Source organism: Pagrus pagrus (assembly GCF_965226575.1).
Source record: "Pagrus pagrus genome assembly, chromosome: 20".
In the NCBI taxonomy this organism is placed as follows: Eukaryota; Metazoa; Chordata; class Actinopteri; order Spariformes; family Sparidae; genus Pagrus; species Pagrus pagrus.
The window spans coordinates 23,703,419-23,722,297 of NC_140207.1; the positions used below are offsets into that span (position 1 = coordinate 23,703,419).

At 40.0% G+C, this 18,879-nt stretch overlaps 1 protein-coding gene across 1 annotated transcript in view; it reads left to right on the forward strand.

The window, feature by feature from the left end:
• Positions 1-1,968: 1,968 nt before the first annotated feature.
• Positions 1,969-18,879, forward strand: part of itprid1 (ITPR interacting domain containing 1) — a gene marked incomplete at its 5' end in the record, with an annotated part of 54,550 nt that continues 37,639 nt past the window's right edge. The window contains 4 exons of the mRNA XM_084341152.1: positions 1,969-2,155; positions 7,768-7,816; positions 13,789-13,866; positions 13,982-14,184. Of these exons, the coding sequence (XP_084197278.1) occupies positions 1,969-2,155; positions 7,768-7,816; positions 13,789-13,866; positions 13,982-14,184 (517 nt within the window). The remainder of the gene's footprint in view (positions 2,156-7,767; positions 7,817-13,788; positions 13,867-13,981; positions 14,185-18,879) is intronic.

The window sequence follows — 18,879 nt, forward strand, 5'->3', positions numbered from 1 at the left end:
ATGTTGTTGTTCAACACGTCTCCGCCCACCCTGCCCTGAGGTCAGCCCATTCAAATAGCATGCAAATGGTGGTTGAGTAAACCCTGTGAACAGCAAATTGCTCCTAATGCCTCTGCCTCATTTCATTGTCTATGTAGAAAGCCAATAATGCAACATTGACATTGGTATGTCAACATTGCATTATTGATGATTTTATAGCACGTCAGTGTCACTGCACTGCATGTACCATGGATTTATTGCCTTTATCAGTCACCATTATGTAGAAAGCAGCTGTAAGTGAAGTTGTCTCAATCACCCCAGAACTGGAGCTAGGCCAGCCTTTAGTTCTTTGTGATGTTGATTCCCAGGAACCTAAAACAGTTCACCTACTCCACTCAGCTCCACTAATATTGGATGTGTGTCTTTGTCTCCTATTTGCTAAAATCAACTACTAGTTCCTTGGTTTTGCTGTAGGTTATTTTCTGAACACCAATCTGCAAAATTGTTGATTTCCTCCTGATATGAACTCTCACCAATGTTTGTAATGAGGCTGTTGATGGTGGTGTTGTCCGCATGCTTCAGAATAGAGTTCTCTTGATGAGTGCAGTCATGGGTGTACAGTGTGAACAGGAGGGGACTGTGCACACAGTGCAGTGTTTCCCCTATATGCATCTAGCAGCAGCACACCTTCGCTGCTGAAATGTGACAGCTGCTGCTGACATGTGACAGCTGCTGCTGATTTTTTTTTTCTTTTTACGAGAGGAGAGGAGAGGGGAGGGGAGCAAAGGAGAGGAGAAAGGAAGGGGAGGAGAGGAGATGAGGAGAAGGGGGAGAGGGGAAGAGATGAGAGGAGGAGTGAAGAGGGCAGCGTTTTTTTCATGGGTAAATGTCAACACTGAAGCAAGCGAAGCTGAACGGAGTCAGGATCATCATTCTTGCAGAAGGGAAAAAACTGCTCCACAGCTTCACATAAGTGTTGCATGTGTTGATTTGTAGTGAGTGTTAGGTACAGCAAATGCATTCATGTGTTGGGAAAACTGTGACATAAACAACATTTGGTTGATCCATGTTGATACAAAGACAGTAGCTATTCCTCATGCACTGATTGCTTCTTCGTCCTCTACTGTGCGTGAGGAGCACTGTGATGAGCGACAGCTGTCAATCAACGACAGTTGACAGATTCCCTCAGAGATATTAATGATTTGTTAGACAGAATTTATAGATGTTTAAAGTTATTTTGTCACTGAAAATGTTTTTAAATTCTATCTATTCTAATCTATCGATATCTCTCTATCGATATCTTTCTCTCTCGATGTCTCTCTCTCTTTCATGCCAATTTGTGAGCGTTTGGAAAAGTGTGTCAGCGAGTGGATGCGCTTTTTGTGCGTTCTTCCCTAATGGTTTGATAAACTGTATAATTTTACTGGTGATAGTCACAACTTCTTACTGTTCACACATCTTTCCTAAGCGCGGTTTATCGGGGCTGATTGGTGTGCTGGATGGCAGCAGCCAGTGTGTGGCTGTGTGTTGTGGCAAGCGGCAGACCCAGTAACAATGTGTCTACAGGTTTCAGAAACCTCACCCATCTGCACGGTATTAAAATACTGGTCGGTGTGGAATAAGGTGGAGGACTGTAGTTTGGCAGTCGGGGAGGTTGTTGGATACGAAAGTTAGAAGGCAGCATCAAGGATGAACAGTGCAGTTGTGATTTTTCTGGACTCAATCAATAAGGTCAATACTGTCATTGAGTGTGGAGTTGCTTTCAGAAACACGCTTGTCACAGTTTTTCCTCTTGCCAGTCCTGCCAAAAAAATCATCTTGTCTAATTTACCACCGTTTATCAGTGAGTGGGTGTTGGAAACAGAGCTTCCACGCAACGGTCAGTTTGTGTCAGTAGTGTACACGATTTTGAAGAATGACAGTGTTGAGCTGAATCTGGTGATGAAATTTGAGGGGTTTGACAACATCTTTTTTGCAACAACCCAATCAATGAAATGTTTTGGCTGTGGGCTGGAAGGGCTGCTGGTGCTTAACTGTCCTGAGAAGGCTTGTGAGCCAGAGGCAGAGCCTTTTCTGAGCACGGGGGGTGCAGGGGATGCAGAGGGAGGGGGTCAGGCAGACAGTCAAGGGTTGCAGAAGGAAACAGCAGCTCAGAGGCCTGACATGCAGCTGGATGGTGAGTGTGCCACCACCTCTGCTGCAGCCTCTGTTGATCAGAGTCACACCAGTGTAGAATGAGCGAAGCAGAAAGAAATGAACATTGATGAGTTAATAAAGGATGGGGAAAACAGTGAGAGATGATGTTTTTAAAGTGCCAAGCTCAAAGAGAAAAACAAAAGCACAGTCACAATGGGTAAAACCAAAGACAATGCCTTTAAAAGAAAAGACAATTTCCTCCAGCAAAAAATATATTCTGCATATTTTCCCCTTTTTATCAGTTTGTGTTTATTAATGAGTAGCTTCAAAGCCACAACATCAGAAATCAGAAATTCCTTTATTAGTCCTGCAAACGGGGAAATTTGTGCGTCACAGCAGCCAAAGGACAGTTCAATATAACAATTAACAATAATAATAGTATTTTTTAAGGTTTTCCATGTTCCAAACCCAAAACAGATCTTGTACGTTATAAGATCTGTTGAATGTCAATACTGTATACTGTAGGTTAAATGTGTTTTTTTGGGTTCATGATTCAGATATTTCACACGGCATATATGTACGAGCATATGGTACAGTTTTTGTCAATTTAACAAGCTAACAAGTGTTAGCTTTGCTGCTGTGTGAGCGCACAAAAAGCCACATTTCTTTCTGGAACACAAGTTCCTTCACCGGCCACTGAGTGATAGAAAGGCGACTATTGTGTCTCCATGGTCGCTAGCACGTCCTCTGAGCATGAGCTCTTTTCCTCTCTTCCTTTTTCCTCTGTACTAACCCACACATAGACACACACACACACACACACACACACACACACACACACACAAACACTCTGGTGAACAGATTGTTTGGAGCTAACTTAGTCTCCAAGCCGTTGTGCACTCAGAGAGTATGAAACTCTAGTGATGTTGTGATGCATCAGATCAGTATGATCCTCTGCAACATCCAGTCAATAACTAAGGAGGTGTGTCGGCCAGTAAAAAGACTTCCATGAAGGCTGCTCTCATGTGTCATTTACATTACATTTACATTTAGGGCATTTAGCAGACGCTAAAAAGCGACTCCAAAGTGACTTCCAATAAGTACATTTGTCACAAGAAAGAAACCATAACATATCACTGTCGATAAAGTAGAAAAGAAAAAATAGAAACAGTTTTCAAGCCCTCATCTGAGCATGGTAGCTGCTATTAATCAAGGATACCTTAAGTACATAAGTGCTATGGTTTAAGTGCTAAAGGTAAGAACATGCAAGTGCATTTTTTTTTTTGGGTGGGGGTCATGCTATGCAGGGCTTAGGTGAAGTCTGAACAAGTGAGTCTTGAGTCTTTTGCAGAAGATGGCGAGCGACTCTGCTGTCCTGATATTGGTCGGAAGTTCGTTCCACCACTGGGGCGCCAGAACAGAGAAGAGTTGCAACTTAGAAGTGCGAAGTGCTCGCACTGGGGCGTGTGGTCTGACCAGTGTTTGGAGGTAGATGGGTGCAGTTCCGTTGACGGCCTTGAAGGCCAGCACCATCATCTTAAATCGGATGAGGAGGAGGGGTGTCACATGGGAGAATTTGGGAGAAAAACGGTTTAGTCGCAGAGGCTGGGAGTCCAGGCAAGAGCAAGTCGCAGTAGTCCAGGCGGGTGATGACCAGGAGTTGTGTTGCATCCTTTGCGAGGAAAGACCGGATCCTGTGGATGTTGTAGAGGGCAAATCTGCAGGATCAGGCCACCGTGGTGATGTTACGGGTGCAGGATAGTCCGTCGTCGAGGATTACACCCAGGTTCCTCGCAGTCGATGAAGGCGATACTGTGACTTCCTCAACAGTGACTGAAAGGTCCATGTGAGGGCAGTCTTTCCCTGGGATGAAGAGGAGTTCAGTTTTACTAAGGTTGAGCTTGAGATGATGCGCAGTTGTCCAAGCGGAGATGTCTGTGATTGCAGATCCTAGTGATCTAGTGTATAGTGAAAACAGAAGTGGTCCTAGTACTGAGCCTTGAGGGACACCAGTTTCCAGAACGCAGGGTATGGACAAGGAGCCATTCCACGTGACCTGAAAGGTGCAATTTGTCAGGTATGATGTGAACCAGGTTAGAGCAGAGTCAGCGATGCCAAGTTTGGCCGGAGTGGAGAGGAAGATTTGGTTTTAACTGTGTCAAACGCAGAGGATAAGTCGAGGAGAATGAGGACTGATGAGTGGGACAAGGCTCTGGCGGCACGGAGGGACTCAGTGGAGAGAGCAGTCCTGAACCCTGACAGGAGGACAGTTGGTTGTAGACGCCGTGTTCCAGGGTATTAGAGAGGAGCTCATCGCTCCTCAGAGATCGGTCCTCAGAGCACAAATAAGAGAATTGAGATGGCCTGCAAGACGGAGGACAGGAACGACTTCTGGTTCAAACGAGGAGCAAGAAAACGACAAATAAGAGAATTGAGACAGACCTTGTATTTCTCTCTTACTGTCAGTTCAGTTTTTCGTCATGCTTGTCCTGAGCTCCTGTTCTGTTTCCCCATGAGAAAACGTAACAACATCATTCCCTATGTCGCAGGAACATCTGAGAAAGTCAGGAGGATCTTTAATAAACATCATATTCCGGTTCCCTTTAAACCTACCAACACACTGAGGCAGAAACGTGTCCATCCTAAGGACAAAACACCGAGGCATAAACAGACTAATGTAGTTTATGCTGTTCAATGCAGCCAGGACTGCACAGATTTGTACATTGGGGGGACAGAACAACCTCTCCATAAACGAACGGCACAACACAGGAGGGTCAACTCCTCAGGTCAAGACTCTGCTGTCCACTTACATCTGAAGGAGAAAAATCATTCCTTTGAGGACAACAATGTAAACATCTTGTCCAGAGAAGACAGATGGTTTGAAAGAGGAGTAAAATAATCCATCTATGTCAAACTGGAACAACAGTCTTTGAACAGAGGAGGTGGCCTAAGACATTACTTATCACCCACCTACAATGCAGTACTGAGTTCTCTCCCCAGACAGCTTAATAGCCATTCACTCCTGGGCTCACCTAGCCTTATAAACCCACATGAAGGCCAGTTTGACCAACAACCCATAAGTGACCCTAACGACTCTGAAACTCAGAGCTCACGTGTCCTTAACGACTCTTTAAGGACACTCCCACACAGAGTTTAAAAGCCTGCAACTCCCCTCCAGTTAGTTAGAACTGAAGAAGCCTCTTGGATGAGAGGTGAAACATCTTCAAGAAACTGAAACAAGTCCAGTTGACTATGGTACAGCACCTTGATTTATTTTAATAGTTCTTTAGTACTCCGATTTGCCCATGCCAGCTTCTTGTGTTTTTTGCCGTCTACCTTTTTGTTTCTTGAATTTTGACTTTTGGATTTTGTGTTGTTTCACTTTGGATTTTCAGCTTTATGTTAAAGTGTAACTAAACCCCTAGGTTTTGGCTGAGGTGCATCTGGGCTGGAAATTCAAAAAATGCCTTGATTGTGGGCGGGGCTCCAGGAGCAGTTAAGACACATCCAGTCACTCTGTGCAGCCTCCAACAGAACACAGAGGGGCGGGGCAAACAGTGGTGGCTCGTGATGTAAGCTGCCTCCAAAACGTCATTGGACCAGAATACATCAACAACACTACTTCATACCCAAATACATTTGTTTTCAGCAGAAAAAAGTGGTTTGGGGGTTTAGTTACACTTTAACAAAGCTTGCTTTTTCTTCTGTTACTTGCCTGCCTGTGTGTTTTGCATTAGGGTCCCTTTTTGTTAAATAATGACAATTGTAAGCGCTGGAACTGCAGGAGGAGAAGGGCACATTTTGACATGCTAATGTTGTGACAATGTTAAAATGACAGGTGTGGCAGGGCATTTAGTTTAGTTGACTCATTGTTTTCATTAGAACATGTTAGGACTGTGCTTATTTCAGTGTTAACAGCGATATGATCTGGGTAATATACTACACTATAGTGTTTTGAATGTTTCTGTAAAGTCCTTTCTGTAAAGCCTGGTTGTCTCTTCATGAGGGTAGCAGCCGCAGCTCCTCCTTGTTCATTCCTGGGGCAAGAATTTCATGATTTACTAACAATATCTAACAGTGTCATTGCTACAGCGAGACACACGTAATAAACCTTATATGTATATCAAAGTTTTCCAACCTCAAATCTCTCCTCGTCTCATAACAGTAATGCCAAGTAGTTACAATATGATGAACTGAACGATATTGGGTCCATACAATTGCAATTTACAATCATCTGTTATAAATAAAGGCAACTAATAACTGAGAGCAAAGCGAGAATACACAAAACTTAACCGAACTGCTGAACCTACGACAGCTGGTCAAAAGTAAAATAGTTTACATTGTAGCTTACTTAGCTTAGCTTTAGCAACGCTAAGAGTAAATTATACCAACTTAACCAGGTTTTAACTACTTCCCTGTTATATATCAAGAGTGTAAGAGTAACTTTATTTTTGCAAAGAAAAAAGTCAAATTCTGAGAAAAAAGTCCTACATGCAGGGCAAGGCTGGCACCAATGATTTTCTCTGCAGTACTGACTGTCTGCTGTAGTCTGTTCCTCTCCTGTTTAATGATTGATCAAAACCAGACAGTGACTGGGTTATAGCATAGTAGAATTGGATCTGCAGCTCCTGAGACAGGTTGAACTTTCTGAAATGGTTCAGGAAGTGCTGGGCTTTTTAATATTTGTTATTATTAATTTACTTACATATTCATAGCAGGTAGGTGGAGTAAGTATCATTTTTGAAAATTTTAACAGGTGATTTAAAGTTTTATGTGGAACAAGCATTATATCTTAAATCATGTCAGAGTGGATCTTGTATGTAGGTGATAAAGCAACACTCGGTCCAAAAAATGTTAAGGTTTCATTCTACTGAAGAATGAAGTAAACATAACATTGTCTGGGCTGCTTTTAACAGCAAAGGGGATAAGTAATTCCTTAATTCAACAAAGACTGCCAACATTTCCTCTGTGAATTTAACAGCTCAAATTACATCTGTTGGAGATCAGGTTACACAAATGTCTGCACTATCTTCACAGTTTGATGAGAGCCTCTCCCTTTGTGCCCTCCCCCTTTGCATCTGCTTCCAGTGTTATGTAAGAGCCAATGACACGTTACTTCAGGAGCACTGTGGATGAGAACACAACTGGCCAAGCTATTACCTGAGGATTTTCTTTGTTCTCAATGCTTTTGACTTTAAAAGGAAGCATAAATCTCCCACCCAGATGCCTACTGGTTAAGTAGATGTAGGAGTAGAAAAAATGTGTACTTTTACCAAAACAAAAGGTATGACAGTACAGAGGGAGAAAGACTTTTTTGTTCTTGACATCATGCCAGTGTCAAATGAAGTCCTTGTCTGAGAGAGGGAGGTAGGGGCGGCTGCCAAAACCCAAACATCCTCTGGAGGAAAAAAGAAGAGGAGGGAGGGAGGGTGAGAGACAGACACACATAGAAACACTTTCCTAATATAGCTCGAGGAGCCTTGATACCAGAATTGGATGTACTGACGTTCAACCAGCAGAAAATCCATGAGATGTTTCCTTGTGGTCTGCCTTCCTCCTTTCCTGATGTTTCCCTCTCTGCTTGTGTAATTTATGGCTCCGCATGCTCGGTTTGCGGCCCCGTTAGGATAACATGACTTTTCTCCTCTGCAGCATCTTTATATTTTAAACAAGGAGTGAGGACAGTCCAGGAGTTTCTGTGGTAAGGACATCTCTCTTCTTGTCCTCATCTCCTGTCAGATGTACAGAGCCATACAGCCAGCAGTATACAGTGAGGCTAAACTCTAGCCCGTAGTGCAGCGCTAGAATTCATTCGAACACAACTGTTTGTTACACATCGTTGGAAAATTATTTAATATTTTTTAAATCAAGGTGTAATTGTTTTTGATCTTTGATAAACTTGAAAAGCTTAACATTTTCAGATTGGAATTATTTAAGGTTTGATTATCAGTTTAAACAACTACAACAGATTGTAAGTGCAACAGAATTAGAGTTAAATCATTTTTTGCATTCAATTGAACAGGTGCATTTTGCAAAGACGGCAGAATGTCAGAAACCTGTGAAACTCTTAAAATCTCCATTAAACCCATAACTTTTATACAATTCTTGGATCAACAAACATATATTATGTCAATTCTCAGTTTTACACTTGAATGTTGGTGGAACTATCCTAATAAATAGAGCTGCAGAATTTCACGTTTGTGTATTAACACCTTGAACTTTCTTGGAGACCACCATCTGCTGTGTTCTGTTATCTGTGTTGAGCTGGACTAAGCATATGCCATGATTTAAAGAACAAATGTCTTCAATCAAAGATAACATAAGAATGTTAACCTTGCAGCAGGACCTTTTCTCTCTCTGCCGCTGGTTGTTCACTTCATATTATGCAAACCTGAGGCAGTAGACTGTAACATGGCTTTTAAAAGCCCATTGTGCTGTCGTTTTCCGAATACCACTGAAAGCTATCTGCAATACTTTCTATAAAACCCAGATCTATAACATATTCAGCATACCATTATAACAGACTATTTGTTTTATTATAAAATTTCACATTAGTCTTAATTATAGTATCAGGCCAACTTTTCAGAAAACCTTGGAATGAGAAATTAACATATAAAATACAAATGATTTTATATTAGCTGCCATATTAGTTTTAAAATAAAATCCAACTGACAACATGTGATGGTGATTAGCGAATGAGAGAAACTGCAATTTGGGGATAACAAATCCTAATCTCGCCCAGGGCACCAAAATGTGTAGCCACTGCCTGCTCTGACAGCGCTGTGAGCAGCCCAACAGGAGAGGAGCTGTGTGTTGTGCTGAGTTTTTATAACTGAACTATGGGCAGGAGGCACACTAAATTTCTCCGACCGAGTGGAAATCTGATGTTTTCACATCACAGATGCAGAGGCTGCATGTAAACATAATGATGCTGGCTGATAAAGAAGTTTAGTGTCCTGGTGAACTGAAAAATCTTTAATCTTAATATTGAACTGCAAAATTAAGATTCGACTGATAAAATCCTGAGTCGGGTACAGCCCTATCACATCGTCCTGATACAATTTCCTGCGTCTCCTGAACGGCAAAGCATCATCCATCATCATCATCTTGAGAGAATTTAAATTGATCAGAGCTAATTATTTTTTGAAAGTGACACAGTTTATTTACCAATAATACCAAGTTTCTATCTTTGATTATTAAAATCTTTGTTGAGGATTAGTCTTAACTAGTCTTAAATGCCACATAGTGTGCAGATGTTAGAAAGGGTAACTGTAACCAATAAGCAGAATTTATTCAGAGTTGTGATAACAGTTTTCTGCCAATCCAGTGATTACAAATTGCTGGACTGAAGAACATCCAACCTCGTCACACTTCAGATAAACGCTGTGACTTAACCAAAGGAAACTTACACTTTCAAGAAAATAAGGCCCAAGTTCCTAATATGGTGGCATATAAATGTAAATTACCTTTAACCTTGGTCTAGTATTAGAACACAGAACATTTACCTTATAAGGACATAAGTGAACTGTAATATATATACAATCCACTAATATATGTCATAAAGAAATAAAAGAAGAAAGAAGTATTTCTTCCAATTTTTTTTTTATTGAGTTGACAGCTCGGATAGTATCATGTACATAATCCTGATTCCCATGAAAGTTCTGAAGGTGTTATGATCATCACAGAGTTCTCTCTAACCATAATGGATATAGATTGTTGGTGTCTAGTTGAGGTTTACCATCAAATGTTTATGTCAGCTCACTGTCTGCTCATTGTCTGTTGTCTTTTAGGGAAATATAGTGTGCTTTAATGGACTTCATTAATCCCTAGCAAATATAAGCCACTCAAACATATATTCTTAAAAATAATCAGGAAGAGAGAGAGTGACATATGTTACATAACATTCACTTGAAGCAGCCAGTGAGGCAGTGAGTTGTCACAAAGGCATACAATCTGGTAACAGAGAGCACCACTATGTTGAGAAGACCTGATACCCTTATGTAAAATGAACTGACTGATTAGAAGACAATAACTGCCTCTGTAATGTTTTATTGCCAGGAGCTTCGTAGAAAGTGTTGAAAGGACATGGTACTCTTTTTCTTTTAATCATCTTTGACCTTATTTTTTAATGAATAAATGTTCCTTGGTTGATTTAAACACTATTATTAAACACTATTCTAGTGTGTCGTCTAGTGTGTAGTTTGTCTTCAAATTAAGGTTGGTTCAGACTGTAACTGCTTCTAAACCTGAACAGATAGACACGTAACTACAAGCCATATTTACCAGGCAAATAAGCCAGACCTACCCCTTGTGCACAACACACAGTGAATTTTGCATAGAAAGCGAAAGGATCAGAGGAAAGTTTTCAAAGTGCTTGACAGCTGTACAGAAAATATGAATCAGCTAAGGGCAGATGGGAAAAGTATAAAAGATCAAGGACAGCATGTTCGACAGGGTTCTGATCAACAAAGACCAGGAGCAAAATGTGAGTATGCGACAGCTGTTATTCAATATGTGTAGGCATTTTTTCTGTTACATATAGATGATCTATCTTAATTCAAAGCTTACACTTTTGAAATGTATCCTATTCAACAACGTGTTTAAACATTTGGCTTCTTTGCTCCTGTGCATGGAGAGAAATTCATACAAGAGGCTGCAGAACCTCTGACAGTTGGCTTTGAACAATACAGCACCACAGGATGCATTGTGTTCAAATAAGGTAATGCAAGTAAAGATTGGCTATAATATTTAATGACTCAGGCAATTGATTATCAAATAAAAACCTACAATTCAGCAAGTCTTTGGTGCTACTTTGTGATTGAAATAAGTGGGAAATTAAATATAGGAATATAGGGAAAATAATATACAGTCATGGTTAAAAGTTTACATACACTTGTAAGGAACATGTACAGTCATGGTTAAAAGTTTAAATACTCTGGAACTGAGCTCCAATGATTTCTACAACTCTCATTTTTCTGTGATGGAATGAGTGGAACGCATACTACTTTCTCACAAAAATCATTCACAAAGTTTTCTTCAAAAAAATCAATTTGTTATATGTCCTCTGAAAATGTGACCAAATCAAGACTACCATGATACATTGTACATGCTTTTTTTTTTTAAAGTGTATGTAAACTTTACTTCTACGTACTCTGTAACATCAATGGATCTCAATAAGGGGCCCGAGCACCAAACGGTGCGAAAAAAATCATGAAACTTTGCACACACATCAGACATGGTGAGAATGTAGGTGTTTTATGATTGTTGGCAATGGTTCAGGCAAAATGGCCCGCTAACAGCCCCTGTTTTAACTAGACGTATGAAATTTGATACAAGTGTGTATCCCACCTAGACCTACAAAGAAGAAGTACTGTGATCTCAGCCCAATAGGAAGTCGGCCATTTTAAATATAGTGCTCATTTTTGCTGATTTACGCACATTGTACTTTCACAAACTCCTCCTAGAGCTTTAACAGGAAAAAATAAAAATTTTGTCAGGGCTATCTTAACACCTTTTTAATGAAAAGTTATCAAAAGCTTGAGTCTTTGTTGAGGGATGGCCATGAATATTGATGGTTTACGAAGACACAGGAAGTTGCTGTGACTCCACTGTGTATGGTTGAATCTGCTCCAGATTTCACAAATTTGGTAACTGTCCTGGCCTGAACACATTAAATGCAATTGTTCTGTTACAGTCATCGCACCAGTTAGTGGCAAGAGGAAATTTTGTTTTTTTATACTTCTTATAACAGCTAGTTTGATGTACATGCATGGAATTCGGTGCACACCTACATCTACAAGAAAGTCTCTTGGGGCCACTATCTCAACCTAACAGTAAGTCAGCAAATTTTTATTTTTTTATATTTTTATGCTCATTCTTGTGGCTTTGCATGTGTTGTACGAAGTCCACCTACTTAACCAGATCAACTTCAAATTTTCACAGGCCAATTTCAAAGATTTTTAAAGCTGTGGTGGCGTGGCAAAGGTCAATGATGATGATGATGATGATAAGGATAAGGATAGGAAGTTGCTGTAACTTGGCTGTACATGTTCGAATTTGCACCAAACTTTATAAGTTTGATAAAGTCCTGGCCTGAACACATTTACATGCCAACATTCAGTTTCAGTCATAGCACACCTTAGTGGCAGCAGGAAATTACATGTTAAACTGTACATGGTCCAATCTGACCATAACTTCACATGCTGCGATGAGTCCCAGTATGCACTTATTAAAATGCCAATATTTGCTTACAGTCATATGTAAGGGAGATTATCCTTCTTAAAGTTTGAGAGTTGATAATTCTCTGAAGAATTTCAGATGTTGCATGGAAAGAAGACCCACTGTGTGGACTAACCCTTGTCCTGACTTATATACTGTCAGGTAACAACAGAACAATGGTTTATACCTCATTACATTGTTAATCATGCCTTTATGCCAAAGCAATGACCTTTTGATGTTTTACAGGACAATAACTGTTATCCTGTTGTTATCCTGATATGCCCCTCATATGAATTCCTGACTTGTTCTAACCCTGACAACTCCCCACACCTCCAGCAAAGAAGATCTCCCATCCTCTCAAATCCTGATATGTTCTAATGAATACATTGATTGATTTCATGGGGCCCATTCTGACATAGGGTACAAATCTGGTTCACTATTATTGGTTCGTTGTCAAGTGGTTTTATAATGATGACATATAATGATGTTTTCTCCTCCAACTATCCCGCCTATCCATCTTTACATAAGGGCTAGCACAGAAGTACAGGTACAAAAACATAATGTAATACCAAGAACAATCAGGACAGTGATGAATACATGAGTGTTCAGAGTACCCCAGGGGCTGAAGTGGTCAATTGTCAATCAAGTCACCCCTTATAAACTGCTCCATTGTGGCTGGTTTGATGTCATCTTCTTTTGGGGTCTCCTGCCCTTTTGTGGGTGGCATGCCGCTGACACTTTACCTAGCTGTGTCTTCTTTTGCCCTCGACAATAACAGTTAATTGTCATTCTTTTTTGGAGTCCAGTGGTTGCAGGCTTCTGGATTTTCAGTAACAGTTTGATTGGACTACAACAGCTGTGGTGACCGAATATGGGGTTCAATATGTTGCCCAGATTGCACAGGCCGGGAGTCAAGCAGCTTCCCCTCTGATTGGATGACGACGTCTACCTCTTGAGTCACACCTGCCCCTTTAGCAGTGTGTTATGATGGGGAAAAAGCAAGGAGGAGCCGTGTTTCTGTTTCTGTTTCATGACCACTTTGCTGGGGCACAAGTGAGTTCTGGCACATTTCTTCCAATGGGAATTTGAGTTTGAACAAATCTCACACCTGAAGGACTCTTTGGCATGGTTTCATCATTTTCATGCTTTGCTGGTGCATAGAGACCCCAAGCTAGGCTTTGGGGTTTATATGTAGGCCTCTCTACTGTGTGAACATGTGGTGAGGCAAGAGTGTGTTCATGGTAACAAAGAATGTCACAAAGTGCAACAGTGTTGTTCATTGACATGTTTTTAAACATTTTTGGACTATGTAGCTCCATGGCACAGATGATTCAGATATATTGGGCTTTGGGAACACACAAAAGGCTTGTTAGTGACATGAATTAATTGCTGGCTTCATAACAAAAGTGAGTCACTGGAACAGTGACCTCTTTGTTGTGTATTGTACCTGTTCAGGTGGAGCAGGTCAAGTACAACTTTCAGCAGGTGGAACAGCTTCAGCTCAGCGACTTCAGGTCACTCTGGGCCACTCAGGTTAGACACAGCCTCACACACAGACACACTTCAGATGGAATTGTTTCATAGTGTACAGTGGTGTCACAACACACTCAGTTCCGTGCATACGAACATCCTTCTCCCCTTTTGGCAGTGTGATGGACATGCTCAACTTGTGGAATGATGACCCGGAAGAGGTTCTCTTGGACCTGGGCTTTGGCTGTGATGAACCTGACCTCTCTGGACGCATCCCAGCTCGATTCATCAACCATCAGTCCCAGGCAAAGGGAATAAACCTCCAGGTTTTTCTGGAGGCCCAGAAGAACCGGCTGGACCTTGAGAATCCAGATGTCAGCAGTAAGTCTAACTTTTAGCACTTTCATTGTTCCAATCGGCCACAAGAGCATTAGGTCTAACACTGATGCTGGAATATATGGAGAAACAGACCTATGTCAAAAATACACTAAAGTAAGTGGAGCCAGGTGCAAGTGTAAGGATCTCAGCACAGAAAGACAAGGGATGCCCAAAGTCAAATACAATTTACAAAGTTCTGAAAGTACATCCACTTGTTTCTTCCTGTGTCTCGATCAGTACGCTTATATTTTCAAAAATGGTTGAGGCAACTGATATATAGCCAATTTCTATCAGGAGAAGCAACTGAATGAAGTTCAAATAATCCCTTATTCTAACAGATGAAATGTCATGATTAAGTCTTGACAGAAAGTCTTTGGTGTTAGATTCGCATCATGGAGTCTGAACAATGGTGATTTTGATGGCAGATGACTCTGCTGAGACTAATGGGTCTGATGAAATAATAAGCTGCTAAATCTGCAAAGTTTGAACGGTGATGGGGAGGTGGAAAGCACGCATAACATATAATATCATATGTTTGCTTTTTTGTTTGTAATTCCCTGGCCAAGTTATTTATGTCAATGCAAAAAAACAAACATAGCAAAGATCAAGGTTAGTCAATAAAGTTTCCATCAAATACCTCTTTTAACATTTCATTCATTCGTTATGAACAACTACAGTAATGCATTTTCCTGCTGAAAATACAGTGAATGCTGAAATGCTGCCTTACCAAAAGCCAATGCACTGACAAGAATTCTATGCTTAATCATCTTGGCCTCTGTATATTGGGCTGATTACCGTTACTGTTTGGATGAACTCTCTCCCTTCTTTCTTTTTCTCTCTCTCACCTTGACTATCTAACAAAAAGAAGCAGGCTAAGAAACCAAATTAAGTGTCATGTTCTGTCTGTCTGTCTGATCGATCACCTCATTTCAGTGCTATGGAAAGTGTTGCAGATTTGCAATTATGCTCAAATATCTTAAATCAACTGCATGGCTACTGATTTCATCATATAACAGCACAAACGGCCACTTACTAATGGGGTTTACAGTGATCATATGCCAAAGTATTTAGACACTTAAAAAGCATAAATCACATGCCAGCATTAATTACACTTCAGGCGTCACTGTGTGACATGATCGTTCCCTCTAAGGAAAGTATAGATAACATTAAATATTAGGGAAAATTGATTTGATAGTGACCAAGGAGGCGCAGGATCCTATCAAAAAGGTGTCAGTTCCAATCCAGGAGGTCCCGGATCCTGTTCCAGCAGCATTAGGTACAATTAAATTAAATTATTAAATTAAATTAACAATTAAATTGTGGCCACAATATAGCTATAACGTGTGCACAAAATACTAATCCGTGGCCACAAAGTAGGTATAATGTGCACATGAAATACTAATTCATAATATTAATATCATTCCTGGACAGCTGGGTAAGCAAATTGAGCGCACCTTCACCTTCAACACATGCATAGTTATACTTCGAGAATATACTATACGTATTATTATAAGAATTATTCTGAAATGGACCATTTGTTTATTCAGTCAAGAAACGAAGACAATGTGTTTATTTATTTTGTTTCTCTTCTGATTAAAACTTCTTTCTCTAAACTACATCGTGGACCTTGAATGAGTAGGCTTATAAAGTTATCTATCTATCTATCTATCTATCTATCTGTCTATCTATCTATCTATCTGAGAGGCTCCTCATTTCTCTATTTTGTGCCTGCCTGTGAACTGAATATTGATCTCTGCATTCCTAAAATATCTCAATTTCTAAAATGCTCATCGAGGAGAGAGGGGCAGGGTCAGAGAGGCTTTTCAGAAGAGCTATAAGCAAGGATGCACAGGTGTATCCTTTGTGGACGTTTTTTCAGCTCCTGTGACATAAAAGAGGCGAGAAAAACAGCTGGAATCTATGGTGGAGGCAGGTCTCTACTAATGCGTTCCTTTGTATGCTTAAGTTGCATAACTCATTTTAAATAAGTTTATCATTCAAATGCTGTTCTCAATTCTCTAAGGGTGCTCCAATTAATCAGCCATCGATCGATGTCAAATCATATTTGTTTTAAACAGTGGTTGGTGGTCTCTTTGGTTAAATGGATGGTGGTCTCTATAAAGGCCAATCAGAAGAGATGATCAGATAAACACATTAAACAGTTTATTTACATTTTGATAATGCCATAGGATACTGCACTATTAAGACTAACAGCCCCTGTTGTTTCCCGGCAGTGGACTTTGCATAGTCTCTGTATTTTCATGTTTTTTCTAGTACAGGTGTTTTGGGCCGTTGCAGCGCTTTCCTGTATTTGGTTGTGTTGTGTATATTTGCAGTGCATTTTCTTAATGCTGTTCATACATTGTCAATTGAACTGATTGGTTTTTATTTGCTTATATTTAGTCTATTTGCATGGGATTTCTTAAGTTGCAGCTCGTTTGCTTTTTTTGGACTGGAAAATGAATTTAAAATTGAATGGTATTGGGGGAAAAAAATGTTACAGCGGTATTCTTCTCTGTCACAAAACACTGGAGACATCATTTGATTATTCTTTTGGAGCAAAACCAACACGTTGTGTACATTTCATATGTAAATGATACATTTCGTGTCTGAATTATGCAATTTATAACCAAAATATCATGTACACATGCATGGGTCATGGGTGTATATGTCTGGATATATGTATGCATGCACAGAGCCATTGTCAGTGTCTGTAATTTAAGATCAGTGCTGTAATTGTTATTTTCCCAGGACATGGATAGATGTAACAACTTGTTTCTTCTTTTCTGTACAAGAAGACAAACATCAATATAGTGGGTTATTCAAAACTTTTAAATGGTAATATACATTCCTGGTCAAAAGTTTACATACACTTGTAAAGAACATGTACATCATGGCAGTCTTTAGTTCCAATGATTTCTACAACTCATTTTTCTGTGATGGAATGAGTGGAACTACTTTGTCACAAAAAACATTCAGTTTGGTTCAATAATTCATTTATTATAGGTATTCTGAAAATGTGACCAAATCTGCTGGGTCAGAAATATACATACAGTAATTCTAATATTTGTTTTAATGTCCCTTGGCCATTTTCACCTCAGTTAGGTGCTTTTGATAGCATGCACTTGTTTCTTCAGCACAGTCCACATGTTCTCGATAGTGTTCAAGTCAGGACTTTGGGAAGGCCATTCCATAACCTCAATTCTAGCCTGATTAAGCCATTCCTTTAACATTTCTAATGTGTGTTCATCAGGATCATTGTCTGGTTGGAACACCCAATTGCACCCAAGACCAGATTTCAGGTTTTCCTAAAGAATTTGGAGATAATCCTCCTTCTTCATTATTCCGTTTACTTTCTTTGGAGCACCAGATCCACTGGCAGCAAAACAGCCCCACAGAATAATACTACCAGCACCATGCTTGACAGTAGGTTTTGTTTTCTTTGGGTTAAAGACCTCACCTTCTCTCGTCCAAACATATTGCTGGTCATTGTGGCCACTCAATTTTTGTTTCATCTGACCACAGAATTTTCCTCCAGAAAGTTTTTTCTTTGTACATGTGATCAGCAGCAAACTTCAGTCAAACTTTAAGGTGCTGTGTCTGGAGCAACTGCTTCTTTATGGCACGGCGGCCTGTCAGCCCATGGTGATGCAAAACACTGTGGACACTGACACCTGTCTTCCAGCAGCTTCCAATTCATTGTAGGCTTGCTTTTTGGTGGTTTTTGGTTGACTCTTGACCATCCTGACCAATTTTCTCTCAGCAGCAGGTGATAGTTTGTGTTTTCTTCCTGATCGTTGCAGTGACACGACTGTGCAATGCACTTTATACTTACAAACAATTGTTTGCACAGTTGGTCTTGGGACCTGTAACTGCTTTGAAATAGCTCCAAGTGACTTTCCTGACTTGTTTAATTCAATAATGCGCTCTTTCAGATCAATGCGGAGCTCCTTAGACTTTCCCATTGTAGTGTTTATGGCTGAGTCTAATGGATGTATCAAACAAGCCCTTTTATCAAGCCGTTATCAATTATAATCACTCAGAAGAAGTTCTGGCAAAAGAGGCCAAACTGCAAAGAAAATTTGATTCACCCAACTTTCTATAATCACCAAAAATGATCGTTAAAGTTGCTGTATGTATATTTTTGACCCAGCAGATTTGGTCACATTTTCAGAAGACCTATAAAAAATTAATTAATGAACCAAACTTCATGAATGTTTTTTGTGACAAAGTAGTTTGTGTTCCACTCATTCCATCACAGAAAAATGAGAGTGGTAGACACCATTTGAACTCAAGACTGCCATGATGTACATGTTCTTTCTAAGTGTATACTTTTGACCATGACTGTATGAGAAGGGAAGTGTGCTAAACTACTATTGTTTAAGTTTAATATCAAGCTTAAATGTAGTGGATTGGTATTCTAAACTTTACAAAGTACTGTTTGATATCTGCGTAATAACTATTATACAATTATCAACAACAATGGCAGTAATGCACAGCTCGCTGTTAAACATTGAAGACATCATTTTCAAGCTGGTGGTGATGCTGGGATGTTGTTGAATAGCATAGCTGGTGGTACTTCTTGATTAGGTTGGTTATGTCAGTGATGATGGTATCTGATATTTTCTCTGTGACATTAGATGTTGGAAGAAATGTTTTTAGAAATGTCAGATCTAGTATAATATCAGTGAATGATGC